The sequence below is a fragment of the Podarcis muralis genome, chromosome 3 (assembly GCF_964188315.1).
Source record: "Podarcis muralis chromosome 3, rPodMur119.hap1.1, whole genome shotgun sequence".
Taxonomy (NCBI): Eukaryota; Metazoa; Chordata; class Lepidosauria; order Squamata; family Lacertidae; genus Podarcis; species Podarcis muralis.
The window spans coordinates 54,629,299-54,646,840 of NC_135657.1; the positions used below are offsets into that span (position 1 = coordinate 54,629,299).

Genomic DNA, 17,542 nt, shown 5'->3' on the forward strand with positions numbered 1-17,542 from the left:
TTGGCAGCACTCATTTTCTAGATCTTCTGCTTATATGTATGTTAGTCTATCTGGAGATCATTACAGAACTGTAGTTTATAGGGCCTGATAGCAGAAGGTAATAATTACCATCAGCTCCCACAGAGCTCTAGGAGACTCTTCCCAAATAAATATCTTTGTACATAAATATCTTTCTCAATAGTGTTTGAGAATCAGTTCTGTTGGGTGGAGTATCCCTGCATGACACTATTACTGAAATGCTTAAAATAGAACATGTGCATGTGTAGAGTAAGTCATAAGCGAACACAATTACTTAATAATATTAAGTACTGAAAGAGCTATCCAAGGCAGCTGTTCACCACGCCATCAGAAGAACCTCCCAAATGTTTTACATTGTTTTCTCCACTGATGCTTCCATAGACTTTATTAAAGGATTTGCTTTGAACTTTAAAAAGAAATTAAGGACAGAACAAATAGAATCAGTCTTAACAGTGTGCTTCGGATCATCACATCACAAGCACTGAATGGCATGCAACACTGCCCACTCCTTAAACCAGGGGTAGTCAAACTTTTTATACCTACCGCCCACTAATGCATCTTTCTTGATGGTAAAATTTCCCTACCACCCACCAGTGCTCGATGGAAGGAGGATTCAGCTTGCGCCGTAGAACCCCCTACCTAGAATCCTGAAACACCCACTAGTGGGCGGTAGGGACCAGGTTGACAACCCCTGCCTTAAGCGGTCACTCATCAAAAAAGCTGTGTCACGCTTTAGACAGGATGAGTCACCTCCAACATGCAGCCACACCATTGCAGTACACCCACAGCTGCAGCTGTCATTAGAAAGGTCGTTCTTCCCATGAAAAAAGCCATTGCTATCAGAATGTTTATTCAGAGGTCCAAGGAGAAGAACCAGCCCTGACATACACTAATCTCGGACCTCTTTATTCTTCATAGATTACACCCATCGTGCCCATGTTGTACACCAATGCTAATGAATTTTAAAATGTGGACTTTCTAAAATGTCAACAGTGATGTAAAATGTGCTGGTTGGGTTTCAGTTTATGCAAAGAGAATATGCACATGAATTTCCAATACCTGCGCACAACCCTCCTCTCTCCCGTACCTTTCTGTTGCTACAAAACCATCCTGCATGATACCTCAGCCAAGAGGTTTGCTGAAACAGTCCAGGAAAGGAGACAGGTGGGCACCACCCTGTGCAGAAGCTGCAGCTGGTACAATGCAGTGGCTCGACTGGGGTAGGATAAATACTTAACATTTCTGAAATCCTTATTTTTTCTGAACACTCAAGTTGGCTATAATTTTGTGCATGGGTACATCAGCAATCTTGCAGATATCCTGTAAGTCTTAAGGTTATTTTACACCCTGAAGATGTCTAACTGAAAAGCAACATTGCATATATTTATTTATTTTTTAAAATGTCTGAGTCCAGTGGTCTGTTTTCCCAACCATTCAGTATTTTCAGACCACTGTACTGGAGCAGTTGAGTTATTTTGAAGAGAAAATGCTATCATTTACACACACACACACACACACACACACACACACACACACACACACTTCTGAACAAAAAGACTTGGAAACAAACCAAGTTGTCATATGCATTAATGGGAAAGGGGCTAAGATTTGTACTTTTGAAAGAAATTTGGGCTGAAACTCCACATACCTGTAGTTTCCTCTTCTTTCTTGACAGGCTTCCTGTCCAATCACTGATTCTGCGCATACGGCTTTTCAGCGTTTCCTTCTTTGCTGCGTCTTCATTAAGGGTTGCAGATTTTCTGCAGGGCAGAGTGTAGGAAGAGTACTGCGGAGGTCCCCTGTGCTCTACTTTAGAAGGAACGTCTATGGCTGAGGTAAATGAAACACGGTTGCTTAAACCAGCATGGTGAGCATTGATATAATCTGCAGAGAGCCCAATATCAGAGGTTTGGGAGCTTCTTAGATTTGAATCCCTATATAAATCACGGAGGGAAGAGAGAGACGAACTTTGGTTCAATGGTTTCTTGCAGTCATTCTGGGGAAATTCAACTTGGATACTTGCATCGAGGGTGCTCCTAGACAAGTATGACCCATCCAGTTCATTCATGTCTCCATTATTTCCCCACGGAGCATCATACCACGAAGACTCCGAGCTAATAGAGCTCCCTTTACTGGATCTAAGCCTTGAATCAGTGGCTGACAGGCGGTGACTTCCAACATAGTCTGTGCCACATGTTTCCTTCACTTCAAGCACATTATTCTTTTCAGACTCTAAAGTAGGCGAGTACCGCAAGAGTTGAACTGGTCCACTGGAATCCTCTCTGGAGACTGTGCTGTTGCTGCTGCTGTTGTGAAATTCAACCCTCAAACACCCATCCAACTTTCCCAGTGTCTTAATGAGGACTTTTGGACTCATTCTGTCATCCGATGGTGGGCTTTCTTTCTTCCCATAGCAATTTAAGAAATGCCCATTACATTCCCTGGAAGCAACATGGTTGCTGGTAGCTTCAAAGTCAATGTAGTGCAATTTCTCAGGCAAAACTGCATTATTACTCCCTTGACTGTAGCTTCCCAAGTTGTGCGTCCTATGTTTGGCATGGCTGCTACCCTTTGAAACTTTCACTACTGTGTCACCAAGTCTAGAAGAATAAGGCTGAGTACTCTTGAAATGAGAAAGGCAACTTCTGGTTATTGCTCGAGATTTGTAGTTTGTGCCACTGGTGCTGTGATTCCATCCCTGCGTGGAAGAGGACTTCTCATCTTTAGCATGGATGCTGCGAATTTTCAGAGAACAGGGCTTTTGCTTGGCACTGGGTGTAGAATTAGTATGGTTTTTTGTTCCCTGAAGGCTGTACTGGCTTTCTGAATTCCCCATTTTTCACTAAATCAAGAGAGTATGAACAGCTGTGGTTATTAAAACACTCTAACAAAGTAAACTTTCAGTCTTAATTTAAACTTCTAAAAATAATTGCTTATAAGAAAATTCCACTAATGTGGATTTTTTTTCCTGGGGACAAAACAAGGGATGTTGTGTTGTTGTTGTTTTTGCACATTTAGTTTGCATAGGAATTATCCTGGAAGCTACCTTATAAATTATTATCATCATTATTAATTTATTAACCGCCTTCTAAAATACCATCCCAAGGCAAGTTGCATATAAATAAAACAGTTAAAAACACAATAACAATAACAAATACATTTAAAACAAGATAAAAACCCTAACAAGTGGACATTCATGGTAAAGACCCATTTATCCAGCTGGAAAAGCTTGTTGGAACAAAAATGTCTTCAACTGTTTCCAGAAAGTACAGATAGTTTGAATGTAACTTAAAGGTTGTGCTACACCCATGTCATGGCTTGAATTTATAGATTCTCAGCAAACCAAAGTTCAGATCTGCTGGGCTGCTTTCATTTTTCATTCTGCACAGCACTTCCTGGTTCAAAATGAAAACTTTTGTATCAGACAAACCTGAACAATCACTCAAATGTAGATGGAATAACCAGTCTGTGTCCTTGGCATTATCTTGATAGCTGGTCACCACATAATTCCACATGAATCCCTGTAAAACAAGTGGTTGGGTAATGTCTCAGTCAAGTTAATACACACGTCTTCATATTGTATTTAATGTTTTATATAATGCTTTTTTAGACCATTAACTTAGCAGTAATTATTTCAAATGACTTAACCATGCTAACACAAAAACCACGGGTGGTGCTCATGTGCTCCTTCTATGCTCATATTCCTTCCCTTAATTTCAGGGTCTTGGCAAATCAGTTTGCAGCTTCAGTGGAGCCAGACAAGCTATGGTTAGTGCAAACTTGCCCACATCCAAGGATTACAAACCATGGTCTAAAGTGGGTTTGTGGGCAAACTACATCTGCCTGAAATTTTGAGTTTACTTGGACACATTCATATACTGCCAAACCATGCTAGGCATTACATCTGAACCAGGCCCAAGTATCCCAAGGCATAATATTACAATTAAAATTACCATCAAGTGAGATGCTGATTCAAAGTTTTTTGTTTAATAGCTGGATCTCAAATTATAGTTTGATAAATCTCTGTGGGGCTTTTGTTGTTCTCGATCCACAATCCCGTCTGAATTCCAGCTGTGACCCAGAGGTAAAAGGCCACTGGGTAATTCACTCATCCTACCAGCTGGCAAACTCTGTTTGTATTTTAAGGTTGATCTGCCAGAAAAGTAAGAACAACAAAAGGAAAGCACCAGGCGTTGCACACACCAAGGGACAAAAGCAGCTTTTGAGAAACTGACTCTAATAGAAACTTATTCAGAGAGCATACAGAAAGCTGAATTTCAAAGCAAATAGATCAGCATCGTAGAACGATGCTATAAGGTTTGTATTTCTAAAGCACACAAGAGACTAATTTCTTTTTATAACTTTAAGCTATCTGATGTACATTCTAGAAGCTATGTTTGTAGAGCCCTAAGTATTTTAAGAATATCTGCCCTAAAGGTGAATAGAGATTTACGCTTTCTAAAAAACAAAGCAGGTATTTTATTGTAATGTTTGTCAAACTTACAATAATAATAATATTACACAAACTTGTTCAAACAAATAAATCACTAATCTACAAGTTAATGAAGCCTTACTATAGCACTGACACAAAGAAGCTCAGCAAACAAATGACAATGACTTTCCAGATTATACCCTGCATTATCAATGTATACAAAGTCATGAACATTTTCACTAATAGAAAATTAGCTGTGTAACTCTGATACAAAGTGCTGTGACTCAGTCTTATTACACCAACAAAAATACCTTTTAAAAAATATTTATGACACCCCCTCCTTTGTAAGTACTAATTGCTTCAATGTATAAATGTCACCAACATAAAGCACGTTTTTGGTAACAGGCACAGCACAATGCTAAGATACAGACAAAACAACAGTGATGATTGGAAGGAAAACACCACATAAATTTTGCATGCCCCTTGTTACCGTGTAAATGGAAATCTCCAGGGGACTATTGACCAATGAAACACAGAGGAGTCACCAATGAGAGCATTTATATTCAGAACCCAAGTTACAAGAACATAAACTACATTCACAAGGCAACTTTCAGAAGCCTATTTCTATTTATAAGAGGACATGAAGCCCAATTTGTCTGAAGAATCAGTCAAAGACCATCTGGTCTCTACCATGATTATGCACTCACAGAATAATCCTTTTTAACAGAGCAAGTGGCAAGCAAGCTGCTGTTATAGACCTCAGTATAACAGCATCAATTCTTCAAACTTAAGCCACTGATACAACCTCCATTGTACACCAATACAATGAAGATGGTTAATAAATACGTCTATCAAAGGCAGGTATGCAAAACGAGCTGACACTCAGCACAATGAACAGTTAAGGCTACAAGCACTGCATGTGAAAAGTACTGTCATGGAGCACTATTTCTTATCATGTAAGGCAACTTCCTAACAGCAGAAAGCAAACACAAGAGCTTGCCAGCACTTAGAACTATGTGTTTCAGTCCTGATTACACTTGGTAATAAACGCACAATCATTTATAACTTGTTCACTTTATTCATACGCTAGGCTGTCTCACTGTGGCTAGATCTGCCACAGAGGCATTCCTTTATCTCTATCTTATAATGAGTTGGACAATTGTCTATTTAGCTTAGTACTACCTACACTAACTAGCAGTAGCTCTCCAGACTTGCAAGGAACGGGCTCTCCCATTCCTATCTGAATGAAAATTTCTGCATGCTACATCTCTTCATGACTGAGCTGCAGTTGTGAGGCTTGCACTCTCCTCGACTCCCCTTTCTTCCTCCAGTGAGACACAAATGTGAGATCAGAAGTTTTCATTTCCATTTTAGATTAAGCATGGTTCAGTGCATCATCCAAAATCTAAACTGTGGTTAACTTAATTATGGTTAAATTGAAATAATCTAGATTCATAAACGCGGCCTGAAGTTGGCTAGCTTCAACACACTATAGTTAAGTCTGAATTTATTTTATTTGAGTTTGAACAACACAACAAGCTATGGATGATCTAAAATAGAAATGAAATCTCCTTGCAACACAGCTGGAGGGTGGGCAGCATAAGCTAAGGCTTGATGAGGCTCATTCTTGTGGTTCTTAGGTCCTAATAAAGTCAGTGAATTCTGTTTATTGTCACCAGTTCTTTATCCCAGACACAACCCAGTAACCATCCAGTTGATGGTCATTTCAAGGGTTCTGCCACGCAGCAGATTCAGCTTTATTTGGGTGGATGTCCCAGGTAGGACCATTCAAAGCACCTGAATATTCACAAGCAATTGGTTTCTTTTTTTGTTAGCCAACAAGTCTTCACAACTATCACATAACATCACATAATTCAAACAAATGGATTCAAGGTCTAGGGGATCTTGACATCATACAAATGGATCATGTTTAGAATAAATAACAAAATGGAAAAGTGTAACCAGACCTTGAATTTTATAATTCATAGAGGGGAAATGACAGAGGAAATGTTAAGGGGAGGCTATTTTATAAGAAAAATATAGTGCACGCCCCCCCCCCCGCAAAAAAAGGTTGCTGGCTTCTTAAAGGCCAATGGCCATAGAGTTAATTTCAGCCAATGGGTTTTTCCATGGCGAGACAAACACGTCCACCTATTCCTCTTACAAACTTGATGTTATTTTACTGCACTGCTGTGATGTGAAATAAAATGGCGTCTACCTAGCTCTTGCAAATCAGTAGAGTGAGCAGCCAAAATGATCATGAGGCTAGAACAACTCCTCCGTGAGGAAAGGCTGTAACATTTGAAGTGTTTTAGTTTAGAAATAGGCGAGTAAAGCAGGACATGATAAGGATGTGTTAAGTTATTCACCTTGGTTTTTATTTGTAAGCCACCATGAAAAAAGGAAGGGTATAAATAAATAAATATGTGACAATAATGCTAATACTAATAATTGTGGGGTAAGTGGATAGAGAGAGGTTTTTCTCTCTTTCATAATACTAGAACCCTGAGTCAACCAATAAAGCCGAATGTGGAAAGTTTCAGGACAGCCAAATCAAGTTCTTCCCACACTTAAATTCCCTACCACAAGATAAACGGATGGCCACCAACTTGGGTGGCTTTAAAAGGGAGTTAAGAGAGATTAATGGAGGATATGGCTGTCAATGGCTGCTGGCCATGATGGATGTGCAAGACCTCCAGTATCAGAGGTGGCATTCTTATAATTATTATTACCCACAATTCGTCCACAGTCCCTGGGTGGGTTACAACAATCTAAAATTCAGGAGTAAAATAGTTAAAACAAATCTCAGCCACAGATATAGGGTGGGTCTTGAATGCCAACTGGTGGGGATCACAAACAGGGAGGGTGCTATTGTGCCCATGCCCTGCTTGCAAGCTTCCCATAAGCATCTGGTTGGGCATTGTGAGAAATGATGCTGGACTAGATGGGCTCTTCCCTATGTTCACAACAGCTTTTCTATCATCACAATCCTATGTCAATAACTCATGCACACGTATGATCACGATGTTTGCATTAGCAGGATATTCAATAGGAAATTATGTTATTGGATAGCCGCACAAGGATATAGTATATTTCCTTGTCAAGTTGAACACTTTGTATTAAAAGTAAAACTGCAAATGTAAGAGGACAAAACCACTTACATGATTATTACATTCATGCGCCTTTTGCCAAGGCCACACGTGACTTTTTTATATATCAAGCAACTGAGTGGAGATGTGTGCATAACAGTTTTCAGCTCTTTCACAGAAGACTTCCTGGAATAATTTACTGCATTTTTGAAAACCAGGCATCTTAGTCACATGCTATTGCAAACCAAAAGCAGAGCTTTTGATTTCTACAATCTTAGCAACACTCCTATGCCTATACACACACACACACACACACACACACACACACACACACTAATGCTACTATGATATTCTTGGCAGATTTACTATTTTAAATTATATACCAAGAAACTCAAGGAATGAGCAGCCACACAAATACAAATGATTATGATTTTTATATTCCTATTTAGTCTTAAAGGGTTCAGTTATTCCAACTGGAAGCATGATTTACAGTGGTGCCCCACAAGACGAATGCCTCGCAAGATGAAAAACTCGCTAGACGAAAGAGTTTTTCGTTTTTTGAGTCGTTCCGCAAGACGAATTTCCCTATGGGCTTGCTTTGCAAGACAAAACGTCTTGCGAGTTCTTGCGAGTTTGTTTCCTTTTTCTTAAAGCCGCTAAGCCGCTAAGCCGTTAATAGCCGCTAAGCCGTTAATAGCCGCTAAGCCGCTAATAGCCGTGCTTTGCAAGACGAAAAAACCACAAGACGAAGAGACTCGCGGAACGGATTAATTTTGTCTTGCGAGGCACCACTGTATGTATTCTAGCTGTAATGCCACTTTGACACCATTATAGAACGGTCTCTCACCAAATCTGAAACCAAAGAATCTACATACGTTCCACAAATCAGCAGCCTAAAAATTATGAACAGCAATCTCAAAAATAAATAAAGAAAGGCACATTGCAGAGTGCAATTGTAGACACTTCTTGTTCACATGTTCTATTTTGAAGATTAAATGTGGACTACTTTATTTTAGTAAGGTAAAGGAACCGCTGACCATTAGGTCCAGCCGCAAACGACTCTGGGGTTGCGGCACTCATCTCGCTTTATTCTAGTTCATGTGCAAAATCACATCCTTATCTTCCAGGTTAATTATTCCTTAATAGCAATGACCTTCTGATTCTGTAGTCACAGTAAGTAACACAAACTCAAATCACCACTCCTTGCACTACTTTAAGATAAGACTAAAATCATGTGGAATCAACTTTACTATGCAGTCTTCCTGGAAATGGTCCTCTGGGTATACTCAAGATTCAGCATGATTACTCACATGACATGCAGCTGTTGCCTACTGTCTCCGCTGCACCCTCTCAATTTGGGATGTAGAAAAGGATATAATGGAAATGACACACCAGTGCATTACACTTTGTGGTCAGCCATCAGTTCCAATGTAGATTTGTCAAATTAGCACATACCAACAGTACTAATTGCAAACAAGTAAATCATTGCAGTTTAGAATTAGAAGGAAGTTATCACATGAACACAAATTAGTCTATAGGTCTGAACATTAATAGTGCATAAGATCCGCTCTAACAAAAAGAAAGTGAAGACCTCAATCATGCCATATCATGTCGCTTAGGTTAATAGAGTGATGCAGTGGATAGACTGTTGGGTTTGGATGTGGGAGACTGAGCCCCAAATCCCTGTACATCTGGTATCCTGATAACGGTACCTACTGCCTTAGTTTATTCCATAAGGTAGGCAAATAGATGGATGGATTAAGTACGCTGTACAGCAGAATGTACTGTAGAAATGATAATAGTGTGAGGCAATCCCAACTATAAAGATCCACTTTCCTCTAAAAAGTGCAAAACCCATCCAACTATGACACTGCTTCCATTATGCCTGTGTGCACACTGGGGTTTTGTGCATTTTCATTCTAGTCTTATCATATAGCTACACAGCCACCACCCTCTGCAAAGCCCTGAATCATGGTCCCCACTCATGCCTAATGAACATCCTCCAATTGCCATGGGTAGTTGGACGGAGACCAACTTGCCCCAACAGCAAACTCTACCAACATAGAAGGCTACTTTTAGGACTAGAAACAAAAGTGCCTACTCCTTCAGGCTCTTTTCCTATACTAGTTTTCTGCTAGAAAACACAACTTCACCTTCCTTTAGCTGAATTAAATGGTCACAGGCTCATTTGACATACTGCAGCTCCTAGTCACAGACTCTCTCCTTTCCCTACCTAGGGTGCTTAAGCATTTCTGGCCACATCCTTTCCCAGCCCATCAACTACTTCCTCTGCCAAAGCCAATGCCTTTGCCTGACACTTCAGTGGTGTGGCTCATTGCTGCATCACTGCTGATGTGGCCTTGAATGCCAGTGCTGGCCCAGAGCAGCCACTGAACTGAGACAAACCACTGATGCTCTTATTGCTGCATGAAGTCCTTCTTGATTTCGCACAAAAAGCTTACTCTGGGACCATTCGCAGCTATCCTGTAACTAATAAACTAGTTTTAAATAAAGCTGGAACAAAATGCCAAATGCCACTAAAGCCAATTATTTCAAAGTAAGTGGCTTAAAATAGGATGCCAGTTACACCAAGGGAGGCATATCAACTTGGCAATTCCATTCTAGTGGAAATATTGATCAGCACTCTTAATAAAGACACTTCCTCTTTTTCAGTAGCATTTTTCTTTCATAAACACATAAAATATGTCTTGTTGGATCACACCAAGGCTCCATCTATTGTAGCATGTCGATTCCAACAGCAGCTGCCAGATACTTATCATTTGGAACTGCAAAGGTATCATTAGAATGGTTGTATTGTGTGGCATATGAATAACATTCCATCTGAAAAGCTATGCAATAGTCTAAAGATCCATCCTAGCCAGGGGGTGGGTGGGGAGGGAGGGAGGGGAGAAGGAAGCATCCGTACTTTGTTGTTTTTTTTTAAGTTACTTAATTCAATATTGGAGCAAGTTCAGACCTGAAGTGTTCATCTAATATATAAGTAATACAGAATAACAATAAAGTAAATTTTCAGACAGTTAAGCAATGCATTTATACACTGTAAATTTCAGGGAAAAACAACCAAGAGAGCAAGCAAGAGTTATTTACTGATTAGTCATACTGTATGCAGGCAGGATAAAAGCTCTACTACAGAAATCTTTCTCTGTAAGAAAATAAATCTTTTACTATTCAAACTGTAAGACAATTTGAATAGCAGCTAACTCAACGGTTTAAACAACGGCAGCCACTAGCTCGTTCAGCAAAGTCGCTCATAAGACTGCTGAAAGGGAAATGTGTCCCTCTTAATCTGTTTGGAAAGGAAAGCAAAAGTTCAAAGCCAAGAATCACAAACAGAACCACTCTGCCCAGTTCCCCCTTCACAACTTCTTTTCTTATTGAGCAGACTGCGTATCCCACTAGATTCCTTACCCCAAGTCTCTGCTGCCCAGAGCTTCTGCTCCAGTCCGTTTCTCCAAACGTGTCACAGAACCGTTTAGCATACATACACACAGACTCTCCCTTTCTTTTTCTGCTTCTGGTAAGCCAGGAAACTGTGTCTAAGTCTCCAAAATGTTCAGCAGTTATGGGCTAAAAACAGATTCTGTGCTACGCTGGATATATTTTTGTCTGCAAGCTACACACCCTCCTCATGTTCAATTTTTTCCATTGGTGGAACAGGATGATGCAGACTTAACCAGAAAGTGGTTTTCCATGGGCCGCTTGAAATGATTAGCCTGGACAGCCTGCCATAATGCCTCTAAGCCTTCAGGGAATACTCTATGACTAGGCTGTTGTTTGACCCTGCATTCCTGAATTACCACCAAAGTGCCATAGGAAAGCTACTAAAAGGCTTGCTGAATAAAGGTTTGCTTGCTTAAAAGGTAGGACTTCAGTGTCTTTAAAATATATGTCTATATATTAATTAATAATGCATAACTTTAACTTTCTTCGTTTTAATATAGTTCGCCTAGATAAACAAGCAACTTCCCAAACCACAGAAGGAATGTTATATTTCTTATATAAAGTCCTTAAAGTTATCGTGCAGCATAGTATTAGGCATAGTCAAACTTGACAGATTCTTGCTTTTATTTTAGAATGTTAAAAATTCAGCCGTAACCATCAATAGCCCTCAATTACTTTAACCCTCAGTTAACTTTAACAACAATGAAAGCTCCTTATTTCAGAATGCAGCAGTAATCCAAAGTTTCATAGTCCTATCAAAATAATACAATGCATTAAGAAATGAGTCATTTACCCAGCAGGGTAAAGTGATGGTTGGTTTTTAGACCTCACAACTTTTTTAAAACTCCTTGGACTCAGTGATGCATTGTAACAGGTTATTATTGCTTCTCCAATATATGCTGTTGATAAAGGATTGAAGAGCTATTTTAGCTTCCTATGTGGACACTTTTAGTGATTTCTGATTTTTTTTTGTATTCCCCACCAGCCCACCCAAGAAATGCAAAATATTGTAGAACAAGACTGTACCACTAGATTGAGCCTTACAGGGTGGGGAAAGTTGCCTTGTAATTTTTACAATAATTCATCCTACACAGATAATTCATACAACGCAGATTGCAATGGCCCTTCTGAAGCTGAAGCTGTCAAAACCAGCACAGAACTGCCAAGCTGCTCTTACCACTCTCTATCACTGCAAGTAAGCTACAAAAGGGGTAAGGTGGAATAATATGACACATCTTTTCAACCAATTTTAGAAAACAGAACTTTTGATAGGGGTGCTAACTGCAAATAGGATTTCATTAGCCCTGCCATGCAAAACTTTTATTTAAAAAATCAGCATTTGTCTTTTTGGTATGAAAACCTATGGACTTTGGCTATTGCAGAAAAAAATAACACATAAACTTTGGGTCTCCAGAGGGATGGAGGACCTAGAACTCTTCTACATCATCTGGGATCTTATTTCTTATGCTTGAGAGTAGTTGATTGGGCAATATGGCTATCTTGATTTATATTGGTGTGTTACCACTTCTTTCCATGCTCCTTTTCTTGTATGTGTTTTGAGCTGTGTAAAAGGCAATACCCGACTACTGTACTTTCAAGCAGTCAGTAATAGTCATTATATTTCACGAAAACTTTATTTTTTTAAAAAAACAAAACCCTGGTGTTTGGCTAAGATTAAGGGTGGCAATGAGGTGGGGAGGACCTGTATGACATTCTCCCTCCCTTTTTCTCTTTCTCTTTCTTTTTCTCTCTTTCTGTTTCTCTCTCTCATATAGCACCAGACTGTTAGATGATACAATAGCAATGTGAATTAAGGACTGCATCAGGGGTTCCTATCCTTTATGTTCAACCTGTGAATTTTTGCTTTGATTTCTTCAGGTGATTTCCATTTATTATTTTCCCATGAGATTTCAGTTTCTCTACCTCTTTTAGTGTCAGTCATTTTTACCCATTTTTGCTATTTCTGGATGCAACAGGGCACCTGTATTTAGCTCTGCTTGCATTAATAGACATCCTGAACTCTGGTGTTTAATTGTATTGTAATTGCTATACCTATATTATTTGGTATTGTTCTAATTTCCTCTCATCAATAAGACATACTTAGCTCAGCCCATTTAGCTGCAGAACTTTTAAAGTGGATTTCTCTTATCGGGAATCAGGCTGTAAAGAATTTCAGGCATTTCCCTGGTTTTAACTTGGGTCCAATATAACGTGAAAATTGAAAGAATATCTCTGACATTCCAGTTTTTTGCTTCTCAACTTCACAATAACTACTCATAGCAAATCGTCTTATGTTATCTTACAAGAAGACCTAATCTAGTTTGTTGGCTTATCAGATTGCCATTGCCATTTGTTTACATAAAAATGCATAGGGGATATGTATTTGGCTGGCTTAGCTTTATCCAGGGAGGAAATATGGCATTACAATTTCAAATAAAATGATCTCAAAAACATAACATGTAAAATAAAAGTGTGTCTATTTGCATTTGCACATCACAAGCTGAGTGATGTATTGGAATTTGCTGCTACAAGAAAAGCTGCCCAAGGCAAAATTAATGACACAGACAAGTTCAACATCTGCCAAGGCATCTAATAACTCTCAGCCATTTTGCTTGTTGGAGGTGCCTTTGTTTGAAATGACAGGTTCTTAATAGCCTGACTTACTTGCCAAGTCTCAAGGGACTCTTTCTACTCATGGTCTGTTGGGAAGCGGGGGGGGGGGGGGGGGCGGCACAGGGGTTCTTTTACTCTTTTACAGCCCATCATGCTAATCAAGGAGAACATCACCATGTGAGCCCATTTTAATCATGCAAGTAAAATAGACAGGAAGCAAAAACTGAATGGAAGCAACTCTTACATGTTTCTCTAGTTTTTGTTTAAAACATTGTTTGTATTCTGAAACTCTGCACTGCAGAGAAATTGCACGTGTGTTGCAATATTGCTAATCATTGCAATTGTTAGTTGAGGACCATCAGTGTTGATTGGACAGGGTTCCTGCCCTGAGGAGCTTCCAACATTTGAGGCAGGAGAAGCTACAATGAAAGCAGAATAAAGTGGATTCACAAATGAACATGGAAGTAATATGCAGTTCTTTAAAAGCTATTCATGCTTTCAAAACAGTGTTTTGAAACTGGCACTTTTGAAGAAAAAGCAATCCCCGATACTACTGAGAATCCCCCTTGCCTGGCTTCTATTTGCTGCCAAGGGTGCTATTTGAGGACATAAAGGTGAGGAGATAACGTTTAAAACTAAAAATTATCTTATTAAGAAATTATCCTGTAGTGTGGTAATCCTTTTCCTCTTTAATCAATCATTTTGCAAGATAACACATATACCAGAACAGCATGAAAAGATCTAGATAAGCAGCAAACACATGTAACAAAACAGCTCACTCAGAAAACTCATCCAGCTTCCTCACAATGGCCTGCATCTTATCAGGGATCAGAAGCAGTTTCTGCCATTCTAACAGACCCTTGCATGGCCACTTCTCCTGCAAATAGTAATTGGAGATCCCAGACTTATGATGATAGAACAAAGTTGCAATATGATTTATTCTAACTGTTGCCAGAATCCAGTGCTGCCTTATTCCATTGGTTTCGGAAGCCACAAATAAATGCTTTGTTGTTGTTTTTTAAAAAGTTGCTGAAATTTTATGTGGAACACACACCACATAGAGAGAAAGCAAGCCAGTCTCTACGGAACAAATGGTTAATTATCACTCTGACAGATAATCTAGATTATTTACTTCTCCCCTATATATGTTCTACAACAGAGCAAAAAATATAGGCAACATTATAACAATCTTAGACTGTATTTCTAAAATACACTTACAGTGGTACCTCGGGTTACATACGCTTCAGGTTACATACGCTTCTGGTTACAGACTCCGCTAACCCAGAAATAGTACCTCAGGTTAAGAACTTTGCCTCAGGATGAGAACAGAAATCCGGCAGCGGGAGGCCCCATTAGCTAAAGTGGTGCTTCAGGTTAAGAACAGTTTCAGGTTAAGTACGGACCTCCGGAACGAATTAAGTACTTAACCCGAGGTACCACTGTACTTGCAGTGCTATGCTAAAGTGAGAAGAGGACAGATTTCAGTCAATTATGTGCAAGATAACTTTTTTGGGGGAGGGGGATGTTTTGCCACTAGAAAAGTATGAACTTTCTTAAAAATGAAATGGTCCCTATTGTGCTAAGCCAAACCAATACCATAATAGAATGTTCATTCCCACTTCTAGACAACATTTGCCTCAATGACAGTAATCACTAAAATACATTGAAAGTATATTTAAAATGTAGCTGTTATGATTGGGATGTAGAGCTATTGTTACTTCCCCATGAATCCTGCTTTTAATAGTCCACACATGTTATGGAGAAGCTGACATCTGACTTGTGGGCATCCAGCATTCTAGTCACCTGCAAACACATTTGAAAGATTTCTGTAGGTGGAGATACAACCTTGCTTAACTTTAATATTTGAAACATCACATTTCGTGGTACCAAGCTCACAAGACCAGCTGATCGAATACACACAGTGAAAATGTATACAAATGATTAAAATGGTCAGAAATTTCCTAGTTAGTGCCCCAAAAGAACCGCAGTTCCTAACTAGCACTGCAGAATATAGCTTTCTTTCTGCTAAATGTGCTCAGATAGCCAAGCGCCTGTTGTTAATCCTGAGCATCTGGGAGTCAGAATAATGCTGTCTTTGAAGCTGTGTGCATTATTCCACAGTGGCTGAGGAGGGGAACAGCCACCCAGAGCGATCCCTTGAGAGGATCCCATAACAAGGGTTGCATCTAGACAATGATTGGTAGAACACTCACATTTCTGATTCGGTGTTCTGATTTCGGTGTTGAGCCTGGATTTGCATAATACTGATTGGTTGCCCCTGTGTCAATAAAATCAGTCCTGCTTCAGAAGCAGTTTAAAATAATGAAAGCAAAAGTGTGCTCTTCAAAAGCATTAAAGCTTTAGGTATAACTATTGGTTTTCTGATGAGCTCTCGGTGATAAAACAGGCAGTGGCAGCACAGGTGACACAAGTCCATGTGTTGGCTCTAGTGTAAAGGGACCCCTGACCATTAGGTCCAGTCGTGACCGACTCTGGGGTAGCTGCGCTCATCTCGCTCTATGGGCCAAGGGAGCCGGCGTTTGTCTTCAGACAGCTTCCGGGTCATGTGGCCAGCATGACTAAGCTGCTTCTGGCGAACCAGAGCAGCGCATGGAAACACTGTTTACCTTTCCCTCCAGAGCTGTACCTATTTATCTACTTGCACTTTGACGTGCTTTCGAACTGCTAGGTTGGCAGGAGCAGGGACCAAACAACGGGAGCTCACCCCGTTGTGGGGATTCAAACCGCCAACCTTCTGATCAGCAAGCCATAGGCTCTGTGGTTTAGACCACAGCGCCACCCGCGTTCTAAGCTCTAGTGTACAAAGCCCTAAATGGCTTGGGACCCAGGTACCTGAAAGAACTCCTCCTGAGGAACAACCATATTAGGTTCTAAGATAAGCAGGGAAGTCCCTATTGGTGCTGCTACTGCTGGGACCTACCCAGCTGGCCCTCTTGGTGGCAATTCCATTTCTATGGAATGCTTTCTCTGGTGAGGTGCATCTATTTCCCCCATTATTAACTTTTAGGAAAAACTTTAAAACATTCCTGTACACCCAGGCATTTGAATACTGAAAGATAACTTTTATTGATGACCTTGAAATTATACGTAGTTGTTTGGCACATTTTTAGATGCTCTCAATGCTTTTAAATATTTGTAGAGGTTATTAAATGTTTAAATACATTGTAATTTTATCACCTTGTGCTTGTGCCTCTGGGCTCCTTTGTGAGTAAAGGCAGGAGATAATTTTAGGGCAGTAATCCAACATTCCTGCTCCATCAGCACAAAAGACTTCCACTTGTTGGACAGAATTTCAACCCTCCTCGCCTCTCCCACCCACCCTCCCTCCCTCCCTCAAAAGTACCTCTGGAAGGTAGGAGAACACTTTGGGGTGAAGGGGGGGAGGAGTTCCTCTGCTCATGGAGCACTGGATACAACCCTGGATAAATTAATAACAATACTAATAGTAATGTGGCAGGGAAGCAGAGGTTGCCTTGCAGCAGCAGCAGATGTGTCAGCCTAGCAGGTTTTGAAGGAACTGAGAAATATGAGGGCCACTCTTAACAAACCTAGATTATTAGGAAATCCCTTGACCAGCTCATGCATATCACAACTACCTAATTTATATAAAGGGAGTTGGTTCACAGGGTGGCTTCTGACACATGTCACAATTGTACAAAACGAGTAATTATGTGGTGGTTAGGTGATTCAATTCATGCTTGGTATGAAGAAGTCTCATGGACACACTGAAAAGCAAAGAGACTGGTGTTTTACAGAAATAACTTCTGATTCAGTTTTCAAAAGGGAATATTAGCTCTTTGTTTAGTTTGCTGCTCAATCGTTTCCTTTTGGAACCCTTTCCTAATTTTCTAGGAATGCAGCACTTGTAGAATGCTAACAGTACTACTGGCCAGGAAAAGCGGAAACC

The 17,542-nt window shown here is 40.0% G+C and overlaps 1 protein-coding gene and 1 long non-coding RNA gene across 13 annotated transcripts in view; one reads left to right on the forward strand and one right to left on the reverse strand.

Moving 5' to 3' along the window:
* Window positions 1-17,542, reverse strand: part of TIAM2 (TIAM Rac1 associated GEF 2) — a 129,107-nt gene that overhangs the window by 81,022 nt on the left and 30,543 nt on the right. For 9 of the 11 annotated variants that reach the window (XM_077925881.1, XM_077925880.1, XM_077925879.1 and 6 more), the window contains exons 3-4: window positions 3,449-3,539; window positions 1,667-2,860 (exon numbers count right to left, since the gene is read on the reverse strand). In XM_077925881.1, coding sequence (XP_077782007.1) covers window positions 1,667-2,854 — 1,188 coding nt within the window. In that variant the 5' untranslated portion in view covers window positions 2,855-2,860; window positions 3,449-3,539. Of the gene's footprint in view, window positions 1-1,666; window positions 2,861-3,448; window positions 3,540-3,971; window positions 4,118-10,968; window positions 11,054-17,542 lie in introns of those variants that run through there. The other 2 variants (XM_077925877.1, XM_077925878.1) reach the window with 2 other exon arrangements.
* The window catches only part of LOC114594276 (uncharacterized), a 29,755-nt gene continuing 23,514 nt past the window's right edge, over window positions 11,302-17,542 (forward strand). For both annotated transcript variants that reach the window (XR_003705927.2, XR_003705928.2), the window contains exons 1-2: window positions 11,302-11,420; window positions 12,096-12,212. This is a non-coding gene — a long non-coding RNA (uncharacterized LOC114594276). The remainder of the gene's footprint in view (window positions 11,421-12,095; window positions 12,213-17,542) is intronic.